This window comes from Lissotriton helveticus, chromosome 2_1, assembly GCF_964261635.1.
Source record: "Lissotriton helveticus chromosome 2_1, aLisHel1.1, whole genome shotgun sequence".
NCBI lineage: Eukaryota > Metazoa > Chordata > Amphibia > Caudata > Salamandridae > Lissotriton > Lissotriton helveticus.
This window is the reverse complement of record NC_136059.1, coordinates 162,859,474-162,875,560: the sequence shown is the minus strand read 5'-3', so window position 1 is coordinate 162,875,560 and position 16,087 is coordinate 162,859,474. Positions and strand designations below refer to the sequence as shown.

Genomic DNA, 16,087 nt, shown 5'->3' with positions numbered 1-16,087 from the left:
TTGGTGCAATACATAGACGACCTCTTGGTGGCGTCTAAAAGTCGAAGAGACTGTGTAACTGACACAATTGCCTTGCTGAACCACTTAGTTGAAGGGGGGCATAAAGTATCACCAGAAAAGCTGCAATTCGGTACCACATCAGTAAAATATCTGGGGCACCAGATAGAGCGAGGTATCAGGAAAGTCACCACAGAAAGAATTAGGATAATTCGAAACATGGAATTGCCAAATACCCAGAAGGAAATTAGAATGTTCCTTGGAGTTGTAGGATACTGTAGGCAGTGGATTGTGGGATTTGCAGTCCTAGCAAGTCCATTGATAAAAATGACAAAGAAAGGAGCAAGTGACCCAGTAGAGTGGGATGACGAAAGCATGAGAGCTTTTACAAAATTACGAGAGTGTCTGTGCACTGCTCCTGCATTAGGAATGCCTGACTATTCAAAAGATTTTGCACTGTTCTGTGACACCCGAGATAATTGTGCACTTTCAGTCCTAACCCAAATTCATGGTTTGACTCGACGTCCTGTGGCATATTTTTCTTCCACATTGGACCCAGTAGCAGCTGGATTACCTGGATGTTTGATATCTGTAGCTGCAACATGCATGAGTCTTGAACAGAGTGAGTCCATTGTTATGGGATATCCAGTAACTGTGTATGTTCCACATTCTGTTGTAATTTTACTGACAAGAACAAAAACCCAGTATCTCACACCTAGTCGGCTGACTAAGTATGAGAGAATCCTTGTAGGTGCAGGAAACGTGACCCTTGAACGATGTAACATTTTGAATCCAGCTACTTTACTACCTAGCTCATTTGCAGAAGAGGTGAGGGAAGAATTTGCACATGATTGCATTGATTTGACTGAATTCAGTACCAAACCACGCCCAGACATCAGAGAGAACCCTCTGTACAGTGAAGATTATGAGCTGTTTGTAGACGGCTCATGCATGAGACATGAGGATGGTGGCCTAAGCGCTGCCTACTCCGTGTGCACTCTAGAGCGCCCAGTGGAAGCATCCTATTTATATGGAGTCAAGTCTGCACAAATAGCTGAATTGATTGCATTGACAAAAGCTTGTAAATTTGGGAGAAATTTGAAAGTAACCATATACACTGATAGCCAGTATGGTTATGGGGTTGTGCATGACTTTGGCCAGCTGTGGCTACAAAGGGAGTTCCTGGACTTCTTCAGGCACCCCTATCAGAAATGGAAAATACGTGCAGGATTTACTGGAATCAATCCAGTTATCAAAAGAATTGGCTGTGGTCAAGTGTGCTGCTCACAAATCTGGCGATGACAAAGTGACAGCAGGTAATCGATATGCTGACCAGTTAGCCCAACATTGTGCAAAGTACAAAATTTCAATCAATATAAAGGTTGGGGGAAACGGAAACAGCTGCCAACTTTGGATGCTAGAGGGAGTGAATACATGGGAGGAAGTGAGAGATTTACAGGAAGCAGCAGAGCCACAGGAAAAACAAAGATGGAGAAATTTCGGTTGTCGAAGGAGAAATGCAGATGGTGTCATTGTTTACCTTGATGATATGCCTGTGTTGCCAGACTGTATGCTTGCTCCTATGGCTAGGCTAATTCATGGAAACACACATGTAGGCAGAGATGCGATGATTCGCATGTTCCGCCAAACATGGTTCAATTCGAAATTCAGAAGCGTAGCAGAGGCACTCTGCCAGAGGTGTTTGACCTGCCAACAATGTAACCCTGGAAAGAAAACTATAGTGTTACTAGGGAAAATTGGAAAGGCAGAAGGCCCTTTTATTAGATTACAACTTGACTTCATTCAATTGCCCCTTTGTCGAGGAATTAAATACCTACTTGTCATTGTCTGCCTGTTTTCAAAATGGGTGGAAGCTTTTCCTGCACGTAGAAATGACAGCATCACAGTAGCCAAATTATTACTTAGGGAACTCATACCTCGTTATGGTTTCCCAGTCTTAATTGAATCCGACGGAGGAAGTCATTTTCAGAATAAGTCAAATCTGTGAAGCATTCAAAATCATGCAAAAACTGCACTGTGCATATCGCCCAGAGGCTTCTGGAGTGGTAGAACAGATCAATGGCACAATCAAATCAAGATTGGGAAAGATGTGTGAATACACTCAGCTGGAATGGCAAGATGCTCTGCCTCTTGTGTTGATGGGACTCAGAAGTATTCCAGACCGGAACACGGGCTTGAGTCCCCATGAAATCCTGATGGGAAGAGCAATGCGGCAAGCATGGGTACCAGGATACAAAATAATAAGCATATCTGATGATTTGGTACTGGAATACTGTAAAGAACTGGCTGACCAAGTGCGTTCTATCTCTCGCCAGGTTGGGGGAGAAGACGTCGCCAGGCCAACAACTCCAGCACATGGCCTGAATCCAGGTGACTGGGTCGTAATAAAGAAGAACACTCGGAAAAGTTGCCTTGAACCCAGGTGGGGAAAGCCACGACAGGTGATCCTGGTACCCACCACAGCTGTAAAGTGTGCAGGAGTACCTCGCTGGATCCATGCCAGCCATACGAAGAAAGTGACTGAACCTGCCGAAACTGAGGCTGAAGGTTGCGCAGCTGAAGGATCCCAAGACCACGGTCCTGTAGTAGCTGAAGAAGTTCAACCGAGCTCCAGTCAAGAAGAGTGGGTCCCATTAATCGATCTGACAATCGACCCTATGCGAACTAGAAGTCAAGCCCATTTAGATAGACAGTGGGATAGTGAGGACGAGACAGGTGAAGAAGAAGCTACTCAGATCATCGAAATCCACGTTAAATCTGATTCTGAGGAGGACCAGATAGGGAGAGAGCAGGTAATTGGCACTCCACCAAGAACACCTGCACAAGAAGAGGGACAGATAGAAATTAGGGCGGAAGTTTAAGCAGAAGAGAATCAAGAGCTCGAAGAGCTTGAACAAGAACAGGTAGGATTAGACAATACTGTTCAGGAAGAAGAAATCGAAACAGATCAAAGCCAAACCCAGCATACACCTGAACAAGGCCAGTTTAGGGAACAGGCAGAAGAAACAGATGAAAGACCTGGACTTAGTCAGTTAGGGAGCAATACCGAAGACGAACTTGATCCCAATGTGCCACAACTGAACGAAAACAAAAGAGTGTTTGAAGAAGGCCAAGACACAGTGCCAGTTAAAAGACTAAAAAAGGGTGACTCAGTACCTAGATTTGTAAAAAGGCTGAGATTGCATCTAAAGACGATAACCGAGGAGCCTGAACAGATAAATGGGGTCTAGAGTCAAACTGACCCAGTGGTGACAAAGCTAAAAAGAAGAAGTGCTCGCATCAAAAAGCTGAATAACAAGTATTCGAGCCCTGAATGGACTTACTTTGTACTGGAAGAATTTGAGAATTTGGAAATAAGTGACGAAAGTAATGAAAGTGATGAAGAATTGATTGCTGAGCAGACCAGTGAAGAAGCAAACCCAACCTGAAAAGTTACTCGAATAAGCAAGCTGTGCAGAGTTACTAAGAGGGGTTGAAGCTTCTTTTGAGCCAAAATGTCTGATTCTTCTGAGAATGGGAGACCGAGACGAAGTTGTTGTAAAACATGCTGCCAAGTATGTTTATGTAGTGTAGCAATAGTACTGATCCTTTGGATAGGACTAAGAATAACTATTCCTTCTATGATGAGTAAAAACCCGAGCCTATACCCAAATAATAATCTACCTGACGACACTGTAGAATCACACACTAGAATTACACCACGAAGAGTAGACACATTGGACAGACCACTTAGCCTGAAACGGAGACAATTAGATTTAGAAGCACCAGATGAGGAAGGATTACACTTTAACAAAATAAAGAACAAGACTCATTTAAATGTTTTCGCAAACCTGTTAGTACATTATGTAGAAACTATGGAAATAGATGACTGTTATGTCTGCATGAAGCTACCTACTTCCGTGGCTGAAGGCGTGACTTACCACCACTTGCCCTTAACCTATGGAATTTCCTGTAGTATACTAACTATTTTATTTTATAAAAGAGGACCTTTACAGTATTACTATTCAAACTCTGACGTGACTTTTTCTGAACTTCCTGTTCGAAGAAACCTGAACCCTGTACATACAACTAGAGATGTAGCTAAATACATGAGTGATTATTTTTTAACAGTAGGTAAGATAAATATAGATAACGCACACAAAAATAACTTGACCTGTTCTTTACATGAAAAAGAAAAAGAATTTCTGGATATGGTAGAAAAAAGAAGAGAAAGTTTCCAAACGAAAGCCAAAGACAAGAACCAGAAAGTTCCTAAATGGGCAGAGAGTATAGGGAGCACCTCAAAAGGTGGAACTAATGCTGCGATGCTTCTGGATTTTGAAAAGAAGGGGAAACTTGGTCTTAAAAGAGAGAAAACTAGTTATTATAACAATATTTTCATTGGTTCCAGTGAATGCGAACATAATTACAAGATAATTGGAGGTTGGGGTTTCAAAGATGGGACAGAGCCTGTGTTTCCTGGAATTTATTTTATTTGTGGGAATAAGGCTTACTTCAAATTGCCCGACCATTGGTACGGGAGTTGCTATTTTGGTATTGTCTTCCCAAAGATATACCATGTGGGGAAAATCACTGGAAGCACTGAAAAGACTAATGAATTAGTACGTACTACAAGAGAAAGTGCTGGTGAAATTGTAGGAGATATTTTTAGTGCACTGATACCTACAGTGGGAGTGGTTCTGAACACACACAGAATTTGCAAATTGTCAACAGTAGTAGATCGGTTATCTACTGACACTGCTGGAGGTTTCCTGATGGTCAATACCGAAGTGGTTGCGATCAGATCAATGGTTTTACAGAACAGGCTTGCTCTTGACACCTTATTGGCAAAAGAGGGCGGAGTCTGCAGAATGCTGAAAGCGCAACATTGTTGCACTTACATACCTGATAAAAGTGTGGAAATCAAAGGGTATGTAAGGAACATTACAAATTTGGGAAAGGAGCTCAAACCACTTGAGGTTGACAGTGCCTGGAAGAGACTTACTGATGGTCTCTCCGCCGTAGGTCATTGGTTTGCTAACTTAGGTAAAAGTTTTTTGATTAAAGAACTGATGCTAATTGCAGGAATAGGTTTAGTAATATTCACCATATTCATCTGTTGTAAATGTCGAAAACACCAAAAGAAGTACACTGTGAACAAGAGAGAGGTAAAGAGAAATGTGGATGAACTTGAATTAGAGGAACTGAATAATCAGATTTATAAAAGGGTGAAAAATTCTCCCCCTAATAAAGAAACTAAAGAAAAACTGAACAGAATGTTTGAAGAGATTGAACTTGGGAAAAAGTGAAAAGTTGGCATCTGGTTCCATGAATTTGTGATGATATAAAATATCATCAAAGAGTGGATTGATGGAGCAAGGATTCGCACGTAAAGCGACTTGCTCGTATTCAAGAACCTAGAATAAACCTTAATGAACTAAATCAATCTGTTTGTCTCACTAATTTCCCATTTATTCTGACATTTTGGGTGTCCCAGAGATGCTTGCATATGTGGTTACTAACCTTAATACGCTTGCCCTAAAATGGCTGCTGCTTAGCGGGAATTTCTTCGGCGCAAGCGTTGGTCACACTCACGTGACGTACTCGCAGTTCTGGTGGGAAAACTTTGCGCTTACGCACTAGTTTAAAATGGCTGCTTTGTGTTCTCACATGCCGAAGCTTGCCCTGCAGCTTATGCAATGCGGTTCGTCTTGCACTAAGATTAATGCTATAGTGAGTATAAAGTAAGGGAGTCATATAGGGATTCCTTGTATACAGTGTATTCATTTATTTCTATGTACTAAATTGTTTTCCTTTACTTTTCATGTGGTGAATCTTTTGGGCCGGGGAGGTGTATGAAACTCCATCTTAGAAGTCCCTACTGCGCATGTCACCCTGGCAGAGGGAAGAAAACCTTGTACCAGTGGAACCCAGCCAGCTGGCAGCCACAGTCAAGATGCTCATGAGAACCGACCTGTGACCCAGCAGGACGAAGCCGAAAATGTACTGCATTTGAAACAATTGTAATAAAATCTGTGTATGCCATTGTAAGAAGGAGACCTATGTCATGGGAACCCCAAATTCAATAGGCGGTCCCAAAAGATGTAAATTGAGGCTTGTAAAAGTAAAAGCCTGGTTGGTGTGTTGACCTGTCCTACTTGAGGACCAATCGAAATTGGGGATTCTTACACTTGCAACATTTGGGGGTTGGTACACTGACCTGAAAACAGTATAACTAGCCTAGGTTTAGCTAGAGAAATTGCCCGACTTGTCCGAATAGCTGACCTGTCACTGACCCAACGCACTCAATAGGTGACTGATACAGAGAGCTGCGGAGCACTCTGTCCGTAATTTCCATAGACCTAAGCGGGGGTTTTGAGAACCTTAAGTGCTGGCGGAGCACTTTGCCGGGGAATTCGATAACCCAATCGGGGTTTTGACTGATAACTGCAGAGAGGGTGGAGCGCAGGCGTTGCTACCGAACTGCGGATGCTGGTCTTTCCTTGATGGTCCGGTCCTGTCCTGATCCTAATCTGGTTTTCCTGTCCTGGGTGTCCATTCTACACCTGTTGGCCTACTGGCGACCATCCTTCCTTGGGGTCCTTTCTCCTGACCCAAAACTGACCCGTGGCCAGGGTTGGTCTTCACACCGTTCTAGGTAAATATAGTGCTGGGGAACCTATTCTGCATCCTTCATTCCTTTTCTTTAATAAAGACGTGTTCTTGCATATTGATTTTCCATACTCTCCTTTTGCACTGATAAATGAAAAAGTCATACATTATAGTTGTTATACTAGCATGTTCCAATTTTCCCCATCCTATAAGTACTGTCCTACGTACTGTTCATAACATATAGATGTTCCTTTCCTTTGCCCTCCTTTAGCTAAATGAAATGATTGCTCTGAAATATTAGCGTGTTCCACTTTTACCTTCCCTATAGTTACATGTTACCTTCGAGTTTCCATAGACTGACTAAATTCTCGTGCTTTGCCCACTTTTGAAGGATATACCAACTGTGACATTCTAGCTTGTTCCTTATTTTTCCCTATCCTTTAGTTACTCTTCGTCAAGTCTAAATTCCTGAAAATTCTTATTAGCATGTTCCCTGTTTTTACCTTCCTTTAGAGTCCTAAATGGTTGGTCTTATTTACTTCCTATATGGATATGTGCTCTTTATAATCTTAGTTATTGACAGTTTACTTGCTGTGAACCTTATGCTTTCTGAACTTGATGAGAACTAGATAAAGGTTTTAAAAACTTCCTGAGTCTGTGGTTATTATATGAGTGCAAACATAGAAAAAGGTATTTTGTATTTTGGTGTCTGCCTTTCTTTTACAGCTAGCTCCCTGATCCATTGTGGTCATTAGGTACCCGTAGCAGTGTGTTAGGATTCAATAGCCTTGACTTGAGTGATTGATATGGTCTGACACATTTTTGTGGCCCCTTATCTTGTGAGCTTGTAATTTACAGACCTTCCCTAATGGGAATAAGGAGGAGCAGCGAACTACAGCCGTTGCTTGGCTTACTCCTTCGTGACCACGCCCCCCTCTCCACTTCCTGGTTCCTGCTCGTGTGTTTGCTGGCATCTTGAGGACTCTCTGGTGGTTCCTTGAGGATCCCTACGCTGACATCTTGTTGCTGCCCCCTTGTCCCTTGTATTTTTCAACTCTAGGAGTGGTGTGTGTATGCCTGCCGGTCCTCGGCATTTCTTCGCCGCTCCGCGAACCGGTGAACGCGACGCCCCTACCAAAGCTCACGCATTTTGCGGGCGTCGGCAGTTCACTGCATTCATACACTTCTCCCTTGGTGGCTGCATTACCTCCTTTGCTAGTACCATTCTTTTGGGTCATTCCTATTGAGAGTGAGCGCTCCGCCCTGTCTTACAAGGGGCCGGGTATCTCACCTCCTGAGAGGGTACTGCTCCGCTGTACTTGCCCCCATTACAGCCGGTCGGTGCCCCTCACTCCCTTTCAGTATTGTTTTGGTTGTGTTTGTTGTGTGGTTGTACTGCTCTGCTGCACTTGCCCCCCCCCTTGCAGCCGGTCGGTGCACCTCCCCTCCCTTCATGCTTTTTGTTTGCGTCTGAGGTGTGGTGAGTCCTTCGTGAGTTCTTCTAGCCCCCTCCCTGTTAACAGAACTCATCGATGAAGCTCGCCCGACCTACAGTTGGGGTAAGATCAATAATTAATCACACATGTCAATGTTTTCTTCTTTTTAATCAGAATAACAGTGAGGATTGTTACTGTTTATAACTTGCTTTTGTTTCCTAGCCTGGACCATCCCCTGAGACGCCTTCTGTTATTCGTTACCCCTCGTATGAGGAGAGAGGTGGACACTCCTTGGGTAAATTCCCTCATACTTTTAGGAGACAGTAGACAGGAGTGTTTTATATACTTATATCGCATTCTTGCTTCTGTGTCCTGGAGGTGGAGGGATTCTTCTTCGCTCCCGTGGAAGCTGGCCCTTCTCCTAACACAGTGGAGTGGTAAGTCGGGTACATTGGAAATACAATAGGAAGGAACAGGGTTACTGGTAGTAGAGTGTAAGGTTCCCCGATTAATAAATATGGTGAATTGAATTTATGGGCCCAATGTGCATATGGTAAAATTATAGTCGGGTGACCTGCGCGCTCTATCAGCGGTGGCGAGGTCCCTCGCCCCTAGTGCGGCGCGAGCTGCTCCGGGCCGGCTCTGCTGCTCTATGCGTCCCTCCCGACTGCTGCTGCATGATCCCGTAACGGGGCCGGGCCCCGCTCGCCATCCGAGGGGCCAAGAAGGTCGGGCGCAGGAGAAGCGGGGCAGCTGCGGGCTGCGGGCTGTAGCCTCGGGGCAGGGCATGGCGTGCGGCGGGCTCTGCCTCGGTCAGCACCTGGCCTCAGGGATGCAGGGCCCGGCGGAGGCTGCTTTGTGCGGCGGCTGAAACCATGGTGAGGGCTGGCGGTGCAAAGTTTGGTAGCTCCGTAGTACATACACGAGCTGGGCCTCTATGGCACACAGCTGTACGCGTAGTGAGGCTAAGTTTCGTGGCACTGATGCATCTGGGGCTTTCAAACATCTGCACTGTTGTGCTTGGTAGACCACGTTGTACCTACGTGCATGAACATCTGGGCCTGTGTTTCTTTCTACCCGGCCCTGCCAGAGGATTAGGCAACCTTGTAGTTGGACAGTAAATCTAAACTGACAGTATTTATATGGGTGGAAAAACAACGAGGCCTGCCGAAGACGCAAGTGCATGACGTAATGAGGATTAGGAATATTTCTGGAAAAACACATATTGGCATTTCGAGTGCATGTGACCCATCTGGCACAGACATCGCTCTCTCAGCTGTTTACACTGAACGTGAGCTGAGTAAATCTGTGCTCTTATAACAATGCCCTTGATGCACACAGATTGACCCATGTTCCCCTGCGCCAAGGCCATAATATGACCTGACAGACAGTTTCAGTGATCGAGCGCTTACCACAACTGTCTCTTGGCGCTTAGATCCCGAGTGTTATTATCTTGTTATGATATGTCTGCCATCAGTTGGGTCTCGGGCGTTAGCACTTAACCCCCTGAGCTATCTTGTGACGAACTGTTGTGAGTCCTGAGTTCCAGCCTGCCTCTAAAAAGCATCGCGTTAGTTTGAAGAAAACATACAAAGAGCAGAAAGAACCACAGCAGCTCGTCTGCACACCGATGCGCCTTCTAGATCAATGCACTCCAAGCAACTCCGGTCTTTGTCTCACATAGTCACAAGCAGTGCTTTAAATGGAAAAAAAAAGCATTAACAAGTCAAATACCGCTGCTTCCTGAATCCGCTGCTTCCTGAAATAAATCCTGCCTGTTTATCAGCGCCGCTCGCCCCTCTGCAGACTTCCCCTGCATTCCAAACTCTGTCACGTGAACTGTTCACGAGGCACGCGTCACGATCCGATTCTTTCTGCAATGCTTTCTAATGCAGAAGCTCACGCGCGCGACCTAATCCTATTGGAAAATGCTGCGCGTGGCCAGCTCTTGTCTCCCCTCGTTGTCGGCTGAGCCGAGGGCTATAGTTCTCTGGCGAGAACGCGCTTCGCGCGTTTCTAGCCGAGACCTAAAAACAGTTCAGCTCTTCCCCCCAGCTTTAGGGACGTCGGCTCCAATATCATCAAGTCCCTCCTTTAGGCGATTGAAATACATGATAAATAAAAGAGGGGCAAGAATACAGCCCCGACGGACACCTTTATTTTAATTATTTAAGAGGGCTGGGTGCATTCCCCGCCTTGACCAAATCTGACCACCGTGGTAAGGTCTCTATGTAAACCTCTCAAAGTTTATGCGTATCGGATCCACCCCCAGGGACCCCAGCTCAGCCCAAAGCCAGTCTCTATTGACACAGTCGAAGGCTGAGCGGATGTCCATGAAGGCCACATGGACAGAGTCCCCCTGTGTACTTGTGGGTCAAAAGGTATAGATTTAGAATTTGTTCAATTGTACCACACTCTGGTCTAAAACCATATTGCAGGTCGGAGAGGATCCCTTTCTCACTTTTAACACTAGCCCACAGTTGTCTAAAGACATGCAAGTCTTGCAAACCCTTAAACCAAGTTGCTATCTTGCATCTTAATACAAACTATAACTCACCCGTCGGATAGAGATGCTGCAGGATGCCATCGTCAACTGTATGCAGGTCCTTCACGTTGAAGGAAGGGAAGAAATAGGACTTGTAGAACTTCTTCGGAAAGAGGCCATCCCATGTGTCATCGCCCATGAACACTACCTTCTTTCCTGGAAAGGAATCACTGCAATTAATCTAAAAGAATTTAACAATTTTAACAAAAAAACACTGCAATGTGCTGCCAAGTGATCCACTGACAAGCGAACATTTTGCACACCTTATCGTTGGAGAACACTAATACATCTTGAAGTTAAATGTTTACAATCTGGAAGTGGTAAGGCTATGCAAACGAACAAAGTTCTTGTAAACCAAAACCATTAGAATGATGGCTAAGAACAATCTGCCCAATGAAAATAAAGAAACACAGAACTGTTCTTGCAGCCAACTCTGGTGTGAAAGATCTATGCATATTTTACAGACTGATGGGGTTTAGAAGTGTGGGAGCAAGGACAAATCAGGATAAATGTAGCTAATGACAGAAGAATAACGTCAAGCATCTAAAAACAATGTGTGAAAGCAAGGCTGATATACAGGATAAAACTCTGAACCAAACTAATTCACGATGACAAAGTGACTACCTGTCTCAGATAAGTCAGACAAAGAACATTTGTTCGAAGAGTCCCAAAAAACATACTCATTTAAAATTAAGGCGTTTCTCCTCCCCACACCAGCCCGAACTGTTTCTTGCTTCTGTAACTTTCCAGCAACTTCCACTTGTGGGCACTGGCAACTCGCTGTGCATGAGGAAGCCCATCTTTAGGCCTCTATTTTTTAATGAGCGGCCCCCAACCAGTTCTACAGCACCTTGCTGAAACAACAGCTGGACTAATATTCTGAAAGCATAACAGTGAATCAATTGAAGGCAGGTGTGAGGAAGGATCAGCAGATGGAAGCACAGCCTTTCTGAGGAGTCTTAAAACAGAAATCGGCAGCTATAAATTAGCATCAATCGTAGAAGCTGCAGCACTGCACATGATTACTCGAACAGAGCCATCCGATCCCAGCTTTGGATGGAATCGAGCACCGATATGTTTCTGAAAACTCTACATGCATTTAATAAATCCTGATCATGGTGCCTTGTCTTTCCAACTTAAAAATGCAGTTGTTTGATCAAATAAATAAACTAAAGAAGGGTCCATTGCAAGCCCTGAAAACGGGGCCAGAAAACAAACCCGCAGCATATCATCTGAAGAAAAAGAAGCGACAATGGATCAACCTGATTATACCTCACACAAACACACACACACACACACACAAACATATTCTTCCGCAGTAGACCGCAACTGTTTCTTGTTCTAGTCACTTAGAACAGCGATGTCATTATCCTATAAAATCCAGGTTAAACAAAAATAGAGAGGTAAAGCAATGTGCAGTATGACATTGTGCAGCGGCCAACGTCACTGTATGAAATCAGATTTTTGCCAATATTCTTAAGCATGCACTAGGAAAAATGGTGGATGCCGATTGAGGGAAATTTCTCTGTCCTAATAATTCCAGGAGTAAATCTTGTGCCTAGCCAGTCTTATTAACACAGCACAGGAAAGTGCCTCACTCCTAATAGGATTTTCCATCCTAGCTGCAGTGTTAGCAAAGCAGACATCTACTGATCCTATACATTAGGAATTTCTAGTCTGCTCAAACTTGGCCCATTCTCAATGAGGTGGAAAAAGCTTTGTTGAAATGCTCTCGAAGGGTTAATAATATCCATAGAGCTGAACGTTCAGTTATTTTTCCTGGTCTTTACCTGCTTATCTATTCTTTTTTAAATTTTGGCCTGGATTTCTTCACATGACAACGAGTTGGAATCCGACCTTCAACAGTAGTAGTCTGGCATCTGAAACAGGAGGTGCTTTTCATTACCACATTCATTGTCTATCATCTTTGGTCCATTACTGTTTCTCTGCACATTTAAAGCAGCTCTTTGAACAGTGTGAGCAGCTGTTTTAGACTAGAGACTAGAAATACAGGAGGGTGCAGCTGGCAGAGGGGTAGGTTGTCACTGAGATAGAGGACCTACAGGATTGCTCAAAAGACCTATTAACTAACCTCAAGGAAAGTGTCAGAAAACAAAGAGTGGGTATTTCATTAATGCTTCGCTTTTGTGAAGCACCTGCCAAATCTGGTGAAGCCCCCTCCCCAATATCCTGTATTGAGAAATTCAGAATGATGTATGTGTAGGAGAGTAGGATCCGCTTACTATGGTTACCCCCCCCACACACACACACACTTTTTGCTTGTGTTTCACTGTTTCTCGACTTTAGTCTGGCTGGGGCCCGGCTAGCCAGGACCCCAGCCTAGCTGCTTCCTCTCTAAAATGATTGCATGTACATTGGGTACACTCCAGATTGGTTACTGGGTTACCCTTGTGAGTCCCTAGTATATGGTACCTTAGGTACTAAGGGCATAGGTACCCCAGAGGCCTACCAGGGGCTGAAGCATGTATTATGCCACCCCTGGGAAGCCTTCCAGAATGACACCACAGGTCTGCTACTGCAGCCTGGGTAAGGTGGTGCATGCACCACTTACTGGGATATAGGTTACCTATATCTACCTTTAATCACTGACACATATAAACCTATAAGTCACTCCCATGGCAGGCCTTACCAATCCTGAAGGTAGAGTGCTTGGTTTTGTGTGAGACTGTGCCCATGCATGAGCAGGACCCCTCTGCAGCTTTTGGAATCTATTCTCTGAAGCTGTTCTGTGATGCATTATAACCTGGTGTAAATGCTAACTTTGGAATGGCTGCATGGAAACATGTCGTGTTTGGTGACAAACACTTTGGAATCCTACCCCCCCCCCCCCCTCCGAACCCCCGCTAGTCCTGGCGGTGGGGGTAGAATTCCACCCTTCTAGAGGGAGAGACATGTACACACTGACTTAACCGGTAATAGTTTAAAAGAGCCCTAGCATCACAAAATGGATGCTGCAGCCACAGACACGGGTCTGACCTCCTGCTGCTGGACGAAACTCCGGCAGGGGAGGCCTGGACAATAGGTTTCCTGTCACAGGGAGGTGTAACCACCTCCCAGACAGGCTTCAGTGTATTGGGGCTGGGTGGGTGCATTTTCAGACAGTGCTGGGGCCACACTTGGTGTCCCTGTGCATATCCCAGTTCAAACCGGTTGCAGGGGCACTCAGCCCCTGCTCTGGGGCGAAACTGGACAAAGGGAAAGGGGTGTAGCCACCCCCTCCCTAGAACCTCCCATAGGTGGGTATCCAGAGTATGTCCAACCCCCTAACTTAGTACAAGTATGGGACCCCAGTCCTTAGAACTTCAGATTACACCTGGTCGAAACTCTGCAAAATATATCCTGGAACTTGGGCATTCTACACAACTAGAAGACGAAAGAATCTCCCTTGGGGTCAAGGAGTGACCCCCCTGTTCAAACAGGCACCAAAGAAGCATCTTGCCGGTCTGCATTTCCGAGGCTCCCGCCGGACCCCGAAGTATTTACGACTCAGAACATGGACTTCCAGACTTCTCAGAGGCCGACACAATATCCCAGCAAAGCTGAGACCTGCAGCCCTCACGAGTGACGTGGGACTGGAACTCCTGGACACCGTGCACATTTGCTAAAGCATCCACTACCCAAGCTTTCCCGAAGTTGTGCATTGGGCAACTTGTAGTCCAAGCCCAGAGCACCATCTGCACCAAAGATTGTGGACCTACACTCCACGAGTGTTCTGTGAGCCCACATCTAGCATTTCTGCTCGAGGCCCCTTCGCGATCCCTGGTCCGTTGACAGGTGGGACCCCACAAAGGTAACTCTTCTTTTCCTTGGGCTTCCCTGGTTGCTCCAGACGTGCCCTGACTCCCCACCAAGGTGTGAGTCCATCAGACCTTGCTGGTCTACACAGAAGCCAATCTTTGCTTTCTGTGTGGGTTGCTGTTGCCAAGGCTTGTTGGGACCTTGGGACCTTTGTGGGACAGCTCGAATCCAGCTTCTGGTCGTCGTCGACGCATCCTGGTCCTCGTGGCTGAAGAGTTAAGCTTCACCTTCTTCACCTGAAATCACCTCGACATCGGTGGGCATCCGCTCAACGCCTTCCTGGTCCCTGGCAAGTGACAGACTCTTTTCCCCTGTGCTTTCAGGTTCTTCACATCTCCGATCCACCCGGACACTTTCCACATGGTCGCCAGCAGCACTTTGCAGCAGCTCGCCATTGAAATCGACGACGACTCTAGAACCTCCTAGTTCTAAAGGGGTTTGCTTCAAGTCCTCTTCTAAGTGTCCTTAATCTTTAAATTTCCAACCGCGACTTTCCCCATAGAAGTTAATGGTGATTCGCGGCTGTGTTTAGACACTGCACATGTCCCAAGTGGGTCCCCTGTGTCACTACCTTGGGTGGTTCCTGGTGGTCCCAGCGGTTCTAAAGGCTCTAGGCCTTGTATCTATGTCAGTCGTGGTTCCTATACCACTTTCTTAATATATGGTTTGGTACGACCATGGGGCTCAACGTATATTGTGCTAATTTACTGTGTGCTAATCAAGTTTACTGAATGTACTTTGGCCTCTAGCCTCATAAAGAGACTAGGGGGATGACTCAGACAGACAGACAGACAGATATACACAGGTTCTCCTTTCATTTGGTCATTCATGAGATTATAGACTGGTAAAAACAAGCTGCTTTACATTCCTTCAAGGCTGCTCTCCACAGCTACCACTAGGATAGCTTTCTATATAGGTTGTCTTTAAACCTACCATCAATAAGGGTCGTTTGGACTGGTGCAAGGTGCCCACTAGAATAGTGGACAGCATAGGCCAGGCCAACTTCTCACAGTATGTTGGTCAAGACAGGAATTATCTGTAGTATTTATTGCTGGGTAAAGATATTCGTTGGCATTTCTGAACAAAAGAGCGGCAAGACAATAAGCTTGAGGGCATGAGTGAGCATAGGAATGGCAAAATATCCATAAAAACAACAATCTTACTTGTAAGCTGAGGCTTTCTAGAAGGAGAGAAAGGGTAAGTTCACCTGAAAGCTAGGCTTAAATTTACATGTGCATAACATCTGGAGGATGCATCCATTGATTCCTACAGTTGTGGACAAATGTTCACAAAACTGCTCTAGGTTGCCCTTAAGAGGCAATAACTAGCCTTAATAAAGGTGGATTGCTTCACATCAACCACTGATTAGAGGAGTTTATTTTGGAGCATGCGTATCCTGTGGGACTCCCTACAAGACATCTATGATGGTACTAGAGTCCATCCAGGTTGTTTGTTTACAGCAGTATTCTGCACACGTACTAGCTTGAGATATCCGCGCTTGCACACACTTGCACAGTCTGCTCACATGTGCATTCTGGGCGCCTACAGGCTGGAGTTGAACATGTCTATGCGAGAAGAGCAAATAACCACAAAAAGAACTACCGCCAATGTAACTGGAAAATAGCAATAACGTTTAGTTGATTGGGTGGGTAACGCTTCCTGTTTAAGGACGAAGGCA

The 16,087-nt window shown here is 45.2% G+C and overlaps 1 protein-coding gene across 5 annotated transcripts in view; it reads right to left on the bottom strand.

The window, feature by feature from the left end:
* Positions 1-16,087, bottom strand: part of PIGO (phosphatidylinositol glycan anchor biosynthesis class O) — a 131,463-nt gene that overhangs the window by 90,145 nt on the left and 25,231 nt on the right. For all 5 annotated transcript variants that reach the window (XM_078674671.1, XM_078674675.1, XM_078674676.1 and 2 more), the window contains one exon: positions 10,603-10,746. In XM_078674671.1, the coding sequence (XP_078530797.1) occupies positions 10,603-10,746 (144 nt within the window). The remainder of the gene's footprint in view (positions 1-10,602; positions 10,747-16,087) is intronic.